The 14,927-nt window shown below is 32.4% G+C and overlaps 1 protein-coding gene across 1 annotated transcript in view; it reads right to left on the reverse strand.

Annotated features, from left to right (window-relative positions):
* Positions 1–438: 438 nt before the first annotated feature.
* LOC143049471 (uncharacterized) overlaps positions 439–14,927 on the reverse strand; it is a 37,677-nt gene continuing 23,188 nt past the window's right edge. Inside the window, exons 10-14 of the mRNA XM_076223089.1 lie at positions 8,982–9,092; positions 8,064–8,168; positions 4,813–4,884; positions 2,404–2,479; positions 439–613 (exon numbers count right to left, since the gene is read on the reverse strand). Of these exons, the coding sequence (XP_076079204.1) occupies positions 439–613; positions 2,404–2,479; positions 4,813–4,884; positions 8,064–8,168; positions 8,982–9,092 (539 nt within the window). The remainder of the gene's footprint in view (positions 614–2,403; positions 2,480–4,812; positions 4,885–8,063; positions 8,169–8,981; positions 9,093–14,927) is intronic.

Raw genomic sequence — 14,927 nt, forward strand, 5'->3', positions numbered from 1 at the left:
ATCTATTTCACTGAATACAGATGTAATTGAATATTTGTAATATTTATATTCTATAAGTTGTATTGCTTAAAATAAAAGATTATTATTACAATATGATAAATAAACTATCTATCCAAATTACATGCATGTAGTATCCGTAAGTATTTTTCGATTTTTTAGTCATTTAGTTGTATCGTGTAAAATTAATACATGTAGTCATCAGTTTTTTCTATGACTACTATAGTCATAGAAAAATCTTTTCAATCCAACTGAAAGTTTATATTGTTATTCGGTATGAAGTCTTATTTCAACTATGCTACCAGAACCAATTAAGGGAAGATATAACTCTCTCTAATATACACGTCTGCTCGTTACTTTCGTATGTGTAATATACATGTAGTCTAACAGGAAAAGTCCATTGTACCATAAAATGAATGAATTTTAATATTTCTTGAAAGATTATCCTATTTTAGGGATTAAATATATGCGTATGGTTTCATATGGTGAATCATTGTCTCCCCTGGCCAAAGTAAGATCATGATAGACTCGATTATCTAATCGAATTTCATTTTCATACAAGGCAGAATCTTTTTGTTTTTGAATGTCCTTGAATTTCTTTAAAACTTCAGTTCGCCTGAAAAAATAAACAATAATAAATAAGACGCTTAAATCTATTGTTATAAAGCTATGATTATTGTACAGACTCTGCTTATTCAATAATACTGTTAATGCAAAGTTGTTCCTCATATTTGTAACAACAAAGAGATTTTTTTTGCAATACAAAAAAGAGCAATATACAAATAATGACACTCAAAACGATTATGAAAAGTAAGTATCGCATCGTCATTGAAAACAGACAACAATAATTTAACTTAAAATTAAACAGCTTTTTACTCAATTGATGTTTTTACAATTTTTGTCGTGCCATATATGATGGTTCTAATTCAAGTAATGGACACAAAAAATTTCAGTTCTTATCATTTTACTATGAACAAGATGTACTTCAACTTTTCAGTAATGGCATTTGATTTATATTTTAGGTATTTAGATTGATGACTGCACATATTTTAAAATTTTTAAGCCTTAATCTGCGAATTTAAAAGTAATACTGAACCTTATTTAGACAATACACGGACTCCCTTCAATTGATTTAAACTAAAAACCATAATTTCACTTATTGCCGCTTACATATACATGTCTAGAAAATGTAGAAGTACTTAGTTGACAATGATTTGCTGGGCAGAAACAATTTGCGCCAAATGCAGTTTTGAAAAGGTATTAATTGCGCCACTCTCTTTTATTTTGATGGTATTAATTGCGCCAATAAATGAAATGAAATTGCGCCACATTTACCTGTTAATATTTTTCACCCATTTTATACCTGTGCATGGCCCGTTTTACCTATACCAAGACAAGACAAATACTTTATTAAAGTCTCACCACTTGTTACACATATAAAACATACAGCTTTTTAAAACACAAGTCAACAACAAGAGCCACTCTATAAAGAGTTTTGAGAGACTATAACACATATTTTTTTCTCAAAACTATAATACAAATACAAGTCAACTATCATGAGTATAAAATACATTTTTGCTTTATTAAAATTTCATAGCAGATTTTGGCAGTATAAAATACCATATTTTCATTTGTAAAAAGAAATATAAATTTTTCATTATTAGTGTCCAGAAATTAGAACGTCATATTTCGAGAACTGCTTGCAAAAAAAAAGCAACCAATATCCGGTCAGAGCGACCTTCAAAAATAATAAATTCAGAGGTCTTCAAAATTGAAGAAGGAAATTTAGAAAAGAAACATTTATAATATATGCGTCAGTCAATGTAAAGAGAGAGAAGAAAACTGCGTTTGGCTTAACCTTAAAATCAAGCAGAATTTCACAGAATATTGGATGATACTGGTGTTGTTACAAACAAAGATGATGACTTTGTATTGTGTAACGATCGATCCAGAAAGCGGGATCGGGATAATTTTTATTAGGATGCGAGGCTAATTTAATAATTCTGTGTACAATGTCAGAGGAATTTTTTGCTGATGGTACATAGTCAATCATTTAGTTGTTATATATGAATGAAAACAGATAAAATTGGCGCAATTAGATGAATCTTTTATTGGCGCAAATGATACCTATAGTTTTGAAAATAAGGTGGCGCAAAAGAAGTATTGGTGCAATTAAGTTGTGGCGCAAATGAGTTATTTTCTGGCGCAAAAAAATATCGCCTGATCTGATCTGCTAACCCTGTCGGATTTGCTGAGTTCAGTACGATGTTTTATTGGATTCACTTAAATACTGAATTCGTAAGTTAATTGTGGAGTACTTTGAAGTTTGATAATTATTTTTGGTTATCGTTTTACATTGTATATAAGACAACACGTTTTCACAGATATGACATAATTATTACTTACTTCATGAACAGAATAGCGGCTACAACTATTACTGACAATCCTACAATTCCGAAAACAGGTCCTAGTATAACAGCATCTGCAATAAAACATACTTACATATAAGATAAGCTTGTAAAGGCAACAGTAGTTTACCGATGCTGATATGTCGAAAAGCGATGAGGAAAAGACCAAATCAACATGAAAAATGCAACAGAGACAAAACTGATGACCTTGCGTAAACTCTTGACCTGAAGAAAAAAAAAAAGGTAAAATCACAAAAATACTGAACTTAGAGGAAAATCAATTCGGAAAGTCCATAATCACATGGCAAAATCAAATAACAAAACGCATCAAAAACAAATGGACAAGAACTGTCATATTCCTGACTTGGTACAGGCATTTTCAAATGTAGAAAATGGTTTTTATAGCGCTAACCCTCTCACTTTGATGACAGTCTCATTAAATTCCGTTATACACACAATGTATTTACATTGATGTGTTAACTAAACAGACACAATAAATAAAAAAGTCAAAATATGGGTACAGCAGTCATCATCGTGTAACAATATTTTTTCAACAAGTGCAAATATATTTTATAGTTTAACATAGGATTACAGTGAAACATGTTTGAAAAGACGATATAAGGGAGAGCAAAAAAGGAGGTCTCATAATACAGGTGGATATAAATACAGGTTCATTCTATAGGAAATGCTCTATAGAGGAACTTACATTATTTGTCTAATAACACAGGTTTCTGCTAAATACAGGTAATATCTTAAAATGGTTCAACTGTAGGCACACGAGGGAGGGTGTGATACTATGTTTTACTATATTGTCCAAAAACACAAACATGAAAGGGTGGGATAAGTAAAAGAGTTCATTATAATTCTTGTGGAATGCCTCTGCTCCATTATTAGTCCGTTGTGCGGCAGATGGTATTTCGGCCCATATGGATGGTGGGAACAAAGCACTGTCATCTACATATGTTGCCAAAACATAATCTATGAACGCTTCTATTTTCTTGTCTTTTGGCATATCCTGTATCAAATCTTCAGCAAAGCTATCACCTAATTCATATGGGTTCAGAAAAGCTTATAAAAAAATGGTGTAACCACTTGCTAACATCACTGCCCTTTTTTTTATACTCTTTTGCAAGTCCGAGATTTTGTATTTTACGACACCATGCCTGGCCAAGGTGAAAACGACATGTCTTGATGATAATTCCTGGGGAAAACTCTTTAACGACAACGTGCATTCTCTCCTCAAAATCTAAAAGCATAGATGTAAAAATCATTTGAAGATTAAACCTGTCACAACATTCCTAAAGCAAAGAAAACATTTTTTCTATAACAGTCTCCTTATTTGGAAGGCAAAAGGCAATATAAAAGTGGAATATAATGTCCATTCCTGAATCCATGTATGGTATACAATTGCTGGAAATACTTCGGACAGCACTTAAATGTTCCATCAGTCTCACTCAGAACAGCTAGGCATTGCTCATCGGTATAAGCTGTAGCACTGCAGTTTTTTGTAGTACATCGCCATCTTTTTTCTCCATTTTTCTTAATAAAAACCTTCGCAAAGTATGAGATAAATATAATATATAGAAAATAATACATGCCATATCATTCCGAGATACCAATATCAGCCCAAGGGCCTTTCAGCCCGAGGTATGATATTGGTCGAGGGAGATACGGGGTGATACGGCATGTGATTTTGCCATGTTTTATACACTTTATTATTTATTCAAACAAGAGAGTATACTAATAGTATGCAACTGCTTAATGATTCAAAGCACATGGGTTGCCAATAGATTTATGTTTTGCCTTGTTTTAAAAGCTTTATCATATTATTACTGATCCGAAGCACCTGAGTTACCTTACAATTTGCGTCCTGATGTCCATAAAAATATTTTGTTTACTGTATTTTTTTGTGGTTGGTTTGTATTTTGTATGGTATTTCAGTGAGTTCTTTTTAGTCTCCTTTAGTTATGTCCATTATGAATAAAACCTGGTAATAACCAAAAAATTAACCAGTAACCAACAATTAATCACAAGTATACTGTACTTAACAAAAAAAATAATTTACGACTGCACTTTTGAAATACATGTATAATATCTAGAATTTCGTGTGCCAGAACATGTGCTATTTTATGCCAAACAATGACGTCATTCGGGACCCATTCAAGAAAAAAATATTGCACTATTCAATCTTCGGGGTTTTATTTGAAAGAGATACAGAAAGGATGAGAAGCTTGCATAAATTAAAACATGGACCTCATGTTAGTCGGAATTAACTACTGTCATCAATATGAAATCCGAGTTAAGCGATACGGATTAATTAAACAGCAGGCTATTTATCAAAAATTAAAAACTAATGTTTTTACTAGTAAATATATAATAAAACAAAATAATGTGGTTAATTATTTACATGTTGTTGTTTCTGAAGTAACTTCTGATGCAGTAGATTCTTTCTGTATATCATTCAATTGAGTTGTTGGATCTAAGGAATTCAAAAAGATGTCAATGATAATTTTCATGAATAACTTTTAAATCTTCTTCAAGATACCAGGCTTTCAATTTGGCATAGCCTTTCGTCGCTATTAACCTTCAGAAACATTCGTTGTGTAGAAATCAAAGCAGTTGAAAGCCAAATTGAACACGAATTCGAAGTTTAACACTCTTGTTGCCAGTTGTTTTTCAAGGTTGTATTTTGTGTGCCAGAAAATATGTAGATACGAGAACTAATAATTCTCAATTTGTTGCAGATTCTCTTGCAACGTCCAGAACAAAAAATGCGTCTGATATGTTTACTGCTCTACTGTCCCAGTAGGCTACATTATCATTTAATATATATATAAATATATACCCATTAGTGTGTACTAATTGGTATACAAGTCTTGCTATAATTATGAGGATTTTAATAGTTGGTATTTACATCAGAATTCATTTTAGTAGCTGCGAGTACTCTCGTATCTGTACCTTGTGTTTATAGTTTTAATACAGAATGATTTACATTGGATCATTCTGATGATTTCAGCCCTTTTCAAGTGTTTATTAGGTCTTTCCACTTTTCTGTGGAAAGACCTATTGTTTTTCTTCTGATTATTTTTTTTTTCTTCCGCCTAATTTTGTTCTTGCGATAAACATTTGTTTCGCAATATGTCGCTTAGATATTTGGTATATGATATCGAACAGTTTATGCGCTTTTGAAATTTACCCTGCGTAAACGAATACTTTTCTTTGTAGGAGTTATCTCCCCAAACACTGTTTTCCTTGTTAGCGCATCTCCTTCGCAACCGTAAAAGATTATGACAAATTTATTTTACAAAATTGCTCGTTATATCCTTCGCATGATTTGTCCTATTTTGACCGAAGCGATATGACCGCTCCATATGAGAGTTATTTCCCCTTATGCATCTGATATAAGTGATATGAATTTCTATCTTATAAATCATAAGTGATAGAGACCTAGGATCTTTTGATTTGAGGTCCTTGGTCCCAAAAAATGAAAATTAGGTCAAGGTCAAAGGTCAAGGTCATATTCTAATATTTGAATTTGGCTTATTTTCACTTATATCCAAAGACTGTATAAGATATCAACAAATTATTTTTACTAAATTGTTAGTTGCGACATGTCGTAAGATGTAAATTTTGATTGCAAGCGTACGTTGAATGTAAAAGGGAGTTTTCTCCCCTCTTGTATTTAAAAATACGCGTTTGGTGATATAACTCATTAACTAAATATAATAAAGACCTATGGTCTTTTGATTTGAGGTCCTTGGTTTATGACCTTGAAATTGATCTCAAGGTCATAGCTTAATTTGACGTTCTAGATTTTGACCTTTGCTTTTATTCTATATGTATACATGATAAAGATATACAACTTTTAGAAAAAGGTATCAAACCATTTAACCTTGTAAAAAACAACCGGAAGTGACCTTTTGTAAACCGGAAATAGCTATTTTTTTGTACTTTATTAATATAAAAGTATATAGAACCAGATATTTTTGGAATCAGTGTCAAGTAAATATCAAATATAATCGGAAGTAACATTTTTCAAACCGGAAGTAACAAATTATCTCCCTTATTTAAAAAAAATGTATGGAAACAATATATTTTTGGAATCAGCTTACTAGGAGCTATCATTTGACGATTGAAATGACATTTTAAACTTAGTTTCACAACTTTTCATATCAAAATACATTGTTTTGATGGAAAGACCTTCAATTGTTCTCTAAACAATTGGTTTTTAATTTTTATTTGTTTTTCTTTGTATGTTGTGTAGATACGATTTTATCTCATTTTGGAATGGTTGGGCACCTTCAGGTTGCATTTCTGTAAATATTAACATTCCAATTTCCCATAGGAACTCTTTTTACGGCTAAAACTGTACCACTTTTACTATGAAGTTTTGAAAAAAATCTTATCTTAGAATTGAAAGTTCATATGCACCACAATTTTTTTCAAAGGTCAAAATAAACTGCTGTGCGGCATATTTTCAACGTTTATATGCCCTGAACTTCTCAGAGTTTAAACTAACACTAATTTTCTTAACAACCCCTACCTCGAATGAAAGGTTACTGCAGATTTCAATGTAAACAATATGCACATGTTTATTTACTGGTAACATTCCCAAGTTATATCTGTGTGAGATGGACAACAGAGAGCATAACTGGGAACCAGTATGTACACAAAATTAATTTTCTATGAATATTCAAGATCTCCCCAAAAGGGGCGTGTTTTGAGAAACAGCTGTATTTACAAAGTGCAACCTTCAAGAATGTTAAACACATTCTGTACATGCCTGTAATTCAGTGGTTGTCTTTCGTTGCTGAATATGATATCATTTTGGTTAATGTCGTTTGAACTGTTTACATTTGCAAAATATTCGTTGTCGTTTACAGTTTGCCTTGCACATGCATTTTGTTCATTGTTGAAGGCCGTGTGGTGACCTATTGTTGATTATGTATACTTTTAATTCGTCTCTGATGGTGAGTTGTGTCATTGGAAATCATACCACATCTCCCTTTTTTTATATTAATCATATAAGTCTGTACACAGAAATTGAACCTTTAAACCGATTTAACAGAGACTGTAACGGATACGCACTGAATGACAAGACAAAAGTAGAAAAAAATTGACTAGCCATTAATAGCAGGTCCTATCTAAATGATCACGATGCTTTTATTTAAAAATTTCCAATACCATATTATCGGAAGAGTTAACTGTGCTTGAAGTATTCCAACTCTACGGTTTTTATAGCTCCTGTTATAGATTGCCTTGGCTTATTTGGCATAACTAATCGAAATTATCGATGCACTTCAAGTTTGTTATATTTGATTTGCCTTTAGTAATAGTAATTATAGTTTTGAACCAATCGCTACTGATAAGTCTGACTAAGACGTAACGCGTTTATGATTTACTGAATCATAAGCCTTTTGTCTTTCATGATTGGTTTCGGTATCGTCATATGGATACCTTGATACGGAAATTTTGGCGAATCAAATAAGAAGTATGTTGACATGGGGAGTATATCATGTATATGTCTTCGCAATTCATTTGATTTTGTCAACAAAAAATCAAAATAAAATGTTAAAAATCATCACATTGTGCACAATACCTTTATTCAAATAATTTACGAGAAGTCATCGAATATCATAAAATCATATAATTACTCACGTGTTGCACATAATATGCCTGCAAAGCCATCTTTACATATACATGTGCCAATATTATCACAATCTGCTCCATTTTGACAGCCATATTTAACAAAACATGATTCATCTACAAAACAGAAAACCCTTTTTTCGTCCGCTAATTAGTTTGTGCATGAATTTGGTTCATAAATTGATCGCAGCATGATATATAATGTAAATAGCAAATTTTGCTATCGTGTCATTGAAGCAAGATAACTGATTATTAAATAACTGGTCTTACTTTTTCTTCTTCTTAATTTCAGTTTGAATGAATTTACCATGTTGGATAATGGCAGCCGTTAGATTGCACCATGAGTATATTTTATACATTTACAGAGATGTGTGTTATAATTCATTGAATCGGCAACCCAATCATATTCTCACTTATTCTTAGTTATTTTTTCTTTTTAACATGCTTCTAAATATATGATCTCAGATCGCATGCAGTTGTTTTTATTTAGTTTTCTTTAATAATACCTTATAGGACAGGAGATTTTTTGTCAGCATTTCCGTCTGAAATATAGGGATACAAGTGTCGCTCTTAAATGTATTTATATGTCTCTTAATACCAGTTTGCACCATTTCAAGCCAACGAAAGAAATAAATAAACTTTTAAAGGGTGATGCAATGTTACTGCAAACTAAGAATAAGGAGATATGGTATTATTTCCAATGAGACAACTATCCAACAAAGATGAACTGGCGTTTATATAAGCTATTAGATATCGATGTACGGCCTACAGCAGTGAGAAATAATAAAACCCCTATTGTATAATCATATATAACATGTTTAAAAGAAACCAGCATGATAAAATGTAACAATATCAAACGAGAAAACTAACTGCCGAATGTATAAAAACTAAATTTTTGAAAAACAAATACTACAGACATTATTTTCTTACCAGTACATCTAGTACCGGTCCATTCAGGAACACAGAAACATACAATATCTCCATTTCCGTCTATACTTATGGATCCACCATTTGCACAATAGTCGGAAGGACAAGGGCTGTCTATGAATAATGAAAAAACAATGTACAACGTATTACAAAAATGTTTCCTACAAGGTAACCAATATCCCGCGCACTATTAATGAGTTAATCTAGCGCTATGATTTTTCTATTAAGCGACGGTCATACTCCGCCATTGAAACATTTACTCTGTGTTTTTGTTTTTAATTTAAGTCTAACATTATGCTATTTTAAACGATAACAATATTCCTTTTATTGTTATATAACAAGAAAGACAGGCGTTGGAGTTCCTTCGATGTTTGTATTTTGGTTTTGAAGTTGTGCCATTAATGTTATTGTACATATGGCAAAATTTGGGGTAATTTGGTAATTTGCATAGCGGCCATTTCGCCCTAATATGACGGCAGCCATTACAATATGATTATATAAGCTCCTTAAATAAAAATGCCAATATGCCAATACATTTATCGAATGAACAATTTGTTCGCATATAGGTAAATGTACATGTTTTAAGGCTTCTGTCCGTGTACAAATGGACATTGTTTACTCTAAAATCTTTTGGCCTTTTTAGTTTAAAAATCGGAAGCGTAACCATAGTATAATTGCTGTATAAGATCACATAAAATGACGGAAAATCGTAAAATAGCAAGATTCAACACAGAAATACATATGCAAGAAGATGTTGTTCATGACTTATTCGCATACAGGGAAACACCTTGTAGGTTGAATTTCAAAGTTAAATAATTTTTAACTTCCCTACTTTCTTAAGTTTTCGGCCAAATTCAAAGTCAAATTTTTAAGCATTTTCCCTTAGAATTTAACAGCATTTGTTGAAAATATCCGCCTTAGGAAGTTTTTAAAGATACATTAGTTTTATATACATGACGGAAAAGGATTAGATTATCCGCAAATCTAAAACAAGTAATATTTCTAATCTTTAGCTAAGGGATGTAATTTGATCAAAAGGGACACAATCAATTGAATATAGTTCCCTTGATATTGCCATATGAAAAGAAAACAAATATCCGTTCGTTTGTTGACTCAATTAAATATCATCAAATTTGAATTGCAGGTGAGTCCATTTTTTTAAGACTTGCGGGCAGCGTTTTACCGATTAAAACTTTGTCCAAGGGGGAGCATAATAATCATAGTATTCAAAGCTACAGCAAACATACGTAATAGCATAACGTACGAAAGGCTATTTCACTCTCTTTAAATACCCATTTTACCAACTGAATACAAAAGCTTAATCAAACTAAAAAGTTTTAAGAATGCTCTCGGTCAGTTTCTTTTTTCTTTTTTGTAGATGTATTGAACATTTCTCATTAATACATGTAGGTAACACACGTTATAATATAAACGATAACACAAATTTTTCTCAGTGGCTACTTTTTTTACTATTTTTGCTACATACTATTTTTCAAAATTTGTGATTACATCAGTATACGATGAACTACTTATGTTAGGTCAATAATACTATTAGCATATGCACGTCTTTTTATCATGTAGAATATTAAGCTTCACCACTATCAAGGTTAATTGAATTTTCAACTTTTACATTTTTTGTACGTTTAATACCGCAGTCCCACTAGGCCACGATTGCACTACGATCTGTTAAAAAAAATGAAAATTTTGACGATCGTAGAGCGATCGTGCAAATAGCAGTAAGGTCGTAGTATGGTCGTGATCGTGGTGGGCGTGGCGTGGTGAACATGTTCAAATCAATCGTGGTGTAGTCGTGTCGAAATCCGGTCGTAGTAAAAGCATAGTGAGAGCGCAGTATGGTCGTGGTAAGATCGCAAAGGTCGCTGTACCATCGTAGCGCGATTCTAGTCGGAAGACTGGTCGACAATCTCACAGCGACTTTACAATGACCTCACTACGACCATCACGTTCCAACCACGAACCAAACACGCTGTCACTACGACTGAACCAAGTTTATACCTCGCTGTTCAAGACTATTTTACGATTTTAGCATAGCCATACCGTCCTCATCACGCTGTTCTAATGACCCAACTACGTTCATACTACGATCATCATGCTCATTGTCATTGTTATATAAAATTTATAAACGCTCTCAAGTTTTTGTTCATTTGTATGTAACTTGGAACTCTGGTCCTTTACCTCCAACGTCTTAATCATTCTTGACACATCGGTGTCATCCCTACTATCGTTCACTAAAGCATCGTCATTGATCTTGACGGATCAGCGACAAATTTCTGATTCAAGTTGGATTGCTCGGTCCGACATCTCAACTGGAACATGATTCGTTCCGACCAATTATCGCTCTGCCGCTACCGATAACCTTGCGTAGATTTTGGTTACACGACTGCGTTGTTACGAAGAAACTATATGTATCAACGAGAAATAGAAGGAATGATACAGTCTTTATATAGAACACAATGTTGCATGACGTTATTTCTGGGAGCGTAGTAAGATCGCGGTATGAACGTTGTATGATCGTAGTATGGTCGTGGTAATTATAAAATCAGAGACTGCTAAAACCACAGTAGAAACGTGGAAAGATTGTGTTGCAATCGGGTGAGGACGTGATGAGTGTAGAGAGATCGAGATAATCACAGAGAGGTCTAAGAACAAACGTGGTGAGAAAGTTGTATAATCGTAGCAGGATCGTTGTAGAAGCGTAATGCGGACGTAGAAGCAACGTGATTGATACGAACATTTACATTTTCATGCCGCTCATACTGCGAGTTAACCATGATCTGAATTTATTTTAGATCGCGGTGATCGTGGTGCAATCGTGATCTAGTGTGTCTAAGGCTTCAGTTTATGTTTATGGAAATGTTAAGGAAACCACTTCCGATACATCAATGGTATTTGATATGCAGTGTTATTATAAAGTATGCAGAGAAATTACTGTTTTTTATTTCCTTATAATTTTGTTCGTCACCTTAAGTCATGGTTCATTGACTTTAAATATTTTGCATAATTTATATGTTTAGAAACTGCAATTGGAAACTTTGGATTCAATATTTCCATTATACTATCAATATTACAAAAACCCAATGTCAACAGTTTATGAGTATATAATGTATATATTGACCAAAACAGGAAATATAGAAATATTTTCAAAAAAATCGAATTTTTAAAATTGAAACAAATATTAAAGTTTCTTATTCAAACAACCCTCTACATAAGAAAATCAAAACAAACAGTACTTTAAGAACAACATATTAAAAGATGCAATCTTAATGATGTCATACAAAAACATCTTGAAACATTTTTTGATTGGTGGTACAATATTTTGTCTATCTTGTTACCATTTTCAAAAGAAATTTTTGGATATTAAGAAAAGGTTAAGATAAAATGTTAAGCTTGTTTTACGTAGCAAATTAGATGGTTTTCAAGAGAATAAACTTCTATATATACGCATTCTGTAAAATAATAGATTATATTGCCAATTTTCCAGGTTGTACTGAAAAATGACTCTAAAAAATTGGTTTTCAAAGGTTGTAAAAATTACCACCAGTAATGCAAGACTAAGATAGCAATTTGTATTGTTCGGCATTTTTTCACCCTTTCAAATAAACCCAACATCAAGTAAATGCCTCATAAGTTAGTTTACTTTTCTCTTTATTTCATTGGTAACAGGAACGTACGTTTCTGATATATTACAATATAAAAGTCTATCTTGGGAAGATTAAGTCGTTATAACCTTAAGATGAGTTCAAACAACGAAATATTTCATTCGTTTTGCACCTTTATGTTAAGATAAAAAAATTAACAACGTTCTTCCCTACAATTGTCTATCCTGTTACTGTAACCATAGCAACCATAGTAACAGGATAGACATAACAGGATAGACAAGTTTCTTCGTTTTTGATTGCTGTTGTGAAATAACTACTCCCTTTGGTGAAGTGATTTTGGTTTTCTTTGGTGAATTTGGTTTCCAACACGTTATTGTACTTTTTACAAGCATACTGTTGGTTTTAATTAATCAAAATTGTTGGTAACAGCATAGACATGAAAAAGTACACTCTATTTTTCTCACTAAATGTCTTGAAATTTCTTTTCTCTGCACTGTTCAAGAAACGAGGCGTTTTAAATGTAAAGCACTTTGCACTTTTGAAATCAACACTGACTGATTCAATAATATTCATATAAGGGACGACATCAAAAGTTCAATGTAGGATAAAGAACTTAATTCACATAGTTTTTTCACTGACCCCCCCACCCCCCATCTTAACTTAATTTGGGAAAAATTGATTTACCAATAGGGATATATGTAAAAATCGATTTTAGATATACAAAACTTGCAGAATGTTAACCCCCCCACCCCCAAACTATTTGATTTAAGTTTTTTATCCTACATCGATCTTTTGATGTCGTCCCTAAGGAGAATAATTTAACGGCTGATTTAAGTAGCGGTAACAGGATGAACATGAACCTCCCTCCCGTACGCTGATTGAATTTAGTTTGTATGTTACATACACTGATAAAGAAGCTACGATTTTTCGTTAGAGTAATAATTAACGTTCTTAAAAAGTCGCTTTTGCAGATATCAATGCGATTAGAAAATCGGAAAAAAATCATTTGAAATGTGTTTTTCTGACACTGTACGCACACAAATACCCCCAAAATCGGACTTAAACGCAATTTAATCTTATTTAAATAGATGTAAGGTGTGTTTATTATTAATGTTCTGATTCACAAATCCGACAAGCTTTCATTTAAACCAATACAACTGAATTTCCATTAGAAATTAAAAAAAAACACCATGGGTGTACTGAAAATTAGGCATTTTTTGAAAATGACCCATATTCTTGTATATATATTCATACATAAATTTTAAAAACAACATGAATAAAATATTCATATGTCGGTAAATTGCAATTTTATATCAAACTCTTAAAAAAAACCACTCATGTATTTTTATTTCACTCGAGATCATACATAAAATTGAGAATTGAAGTGGGGAATGTGTCAAAGAGACAACAACCCGACCATAGAAAAAAAAAACAACAGCAGAAGGTCTCGAACAGGTCTTCTATGTAGCGAGAAATTCCCGCACCCGGAGGCGTCCTTCAGCTGGCCCCTAAACAAATATATACTAGTTCAGTGATAATGAACGCCATACTAATTTTCAAATTGTATACAAGAAACTAAAGTTATAAATAATACAAGACTAACAAAATACAGAGGCTCCTGACTTGTGACAGGCGCAAAAATGCGGCGGGGCTAAACATGTTTATGAGATCTCAACCCTCCCCCTATACATCTAGCCAATGTAGAAAGGTAAACGCATAACAATACGCACATTAACATTCAGTTGAAGAGAAGTCCGAGTCTGATGTCAGAAGATGTAACCAAAGAAAATAAACAAAATGACAATAATACATAAATAACAACAGACTACTAGCAGTTAACTGACATGCCAGCTCCAGACTTCAATTAAACTGATTGAAAGATTATGATTTCATCATATGAATATCAGGCACAATCCTTCCCGTTAGGGGTTTAGTATCATACCATCATAACATATATGAGAAGAACATAACCCTTGTCATGCCAACAACTGTTTTTTGAATAAAGGTGTATAGTTCCGATGCAAAGACCCTAATAGTGAATCAATATTAATGCCAAAATATGCAATCTTTAATGACCTGAGAACGGTATCGTAACTATATCCCTTCTTAATAAGTCTAATTAAAGGTTTTGTTAGTTTCTGAGGTGAATACTGACATTTTTGTGCTTTATAAAGAATATTTCCATAAAAAAAATTGGATGTGAAATACCTGAACGTATAAGAGTCTACATGTTGAGCTATATTTACGAATGATGTTCTTAAACCGATGATAAAATATAGTAAATGTTTTGACTAGTTTGTGATATCGAAAATCTTGGTGTAATAGTTTT

The sequence above is a fragment of the Mytilus galloprovincialis genome, chromosome 10, assembly GCF_965363235.1.
Source record: "Mytilus galloprovincialis chromosome 10, xbMytGall1.hap1.1, whole genome shotgun sequence".
Taxonomy (NCBI): domain Eukaryota; kingdom Metazoa; phylum Mollusca; class Bivalvia; order Mytilida; family Mytilidae; genus Mytilus; species Mytilus galloprovincialis.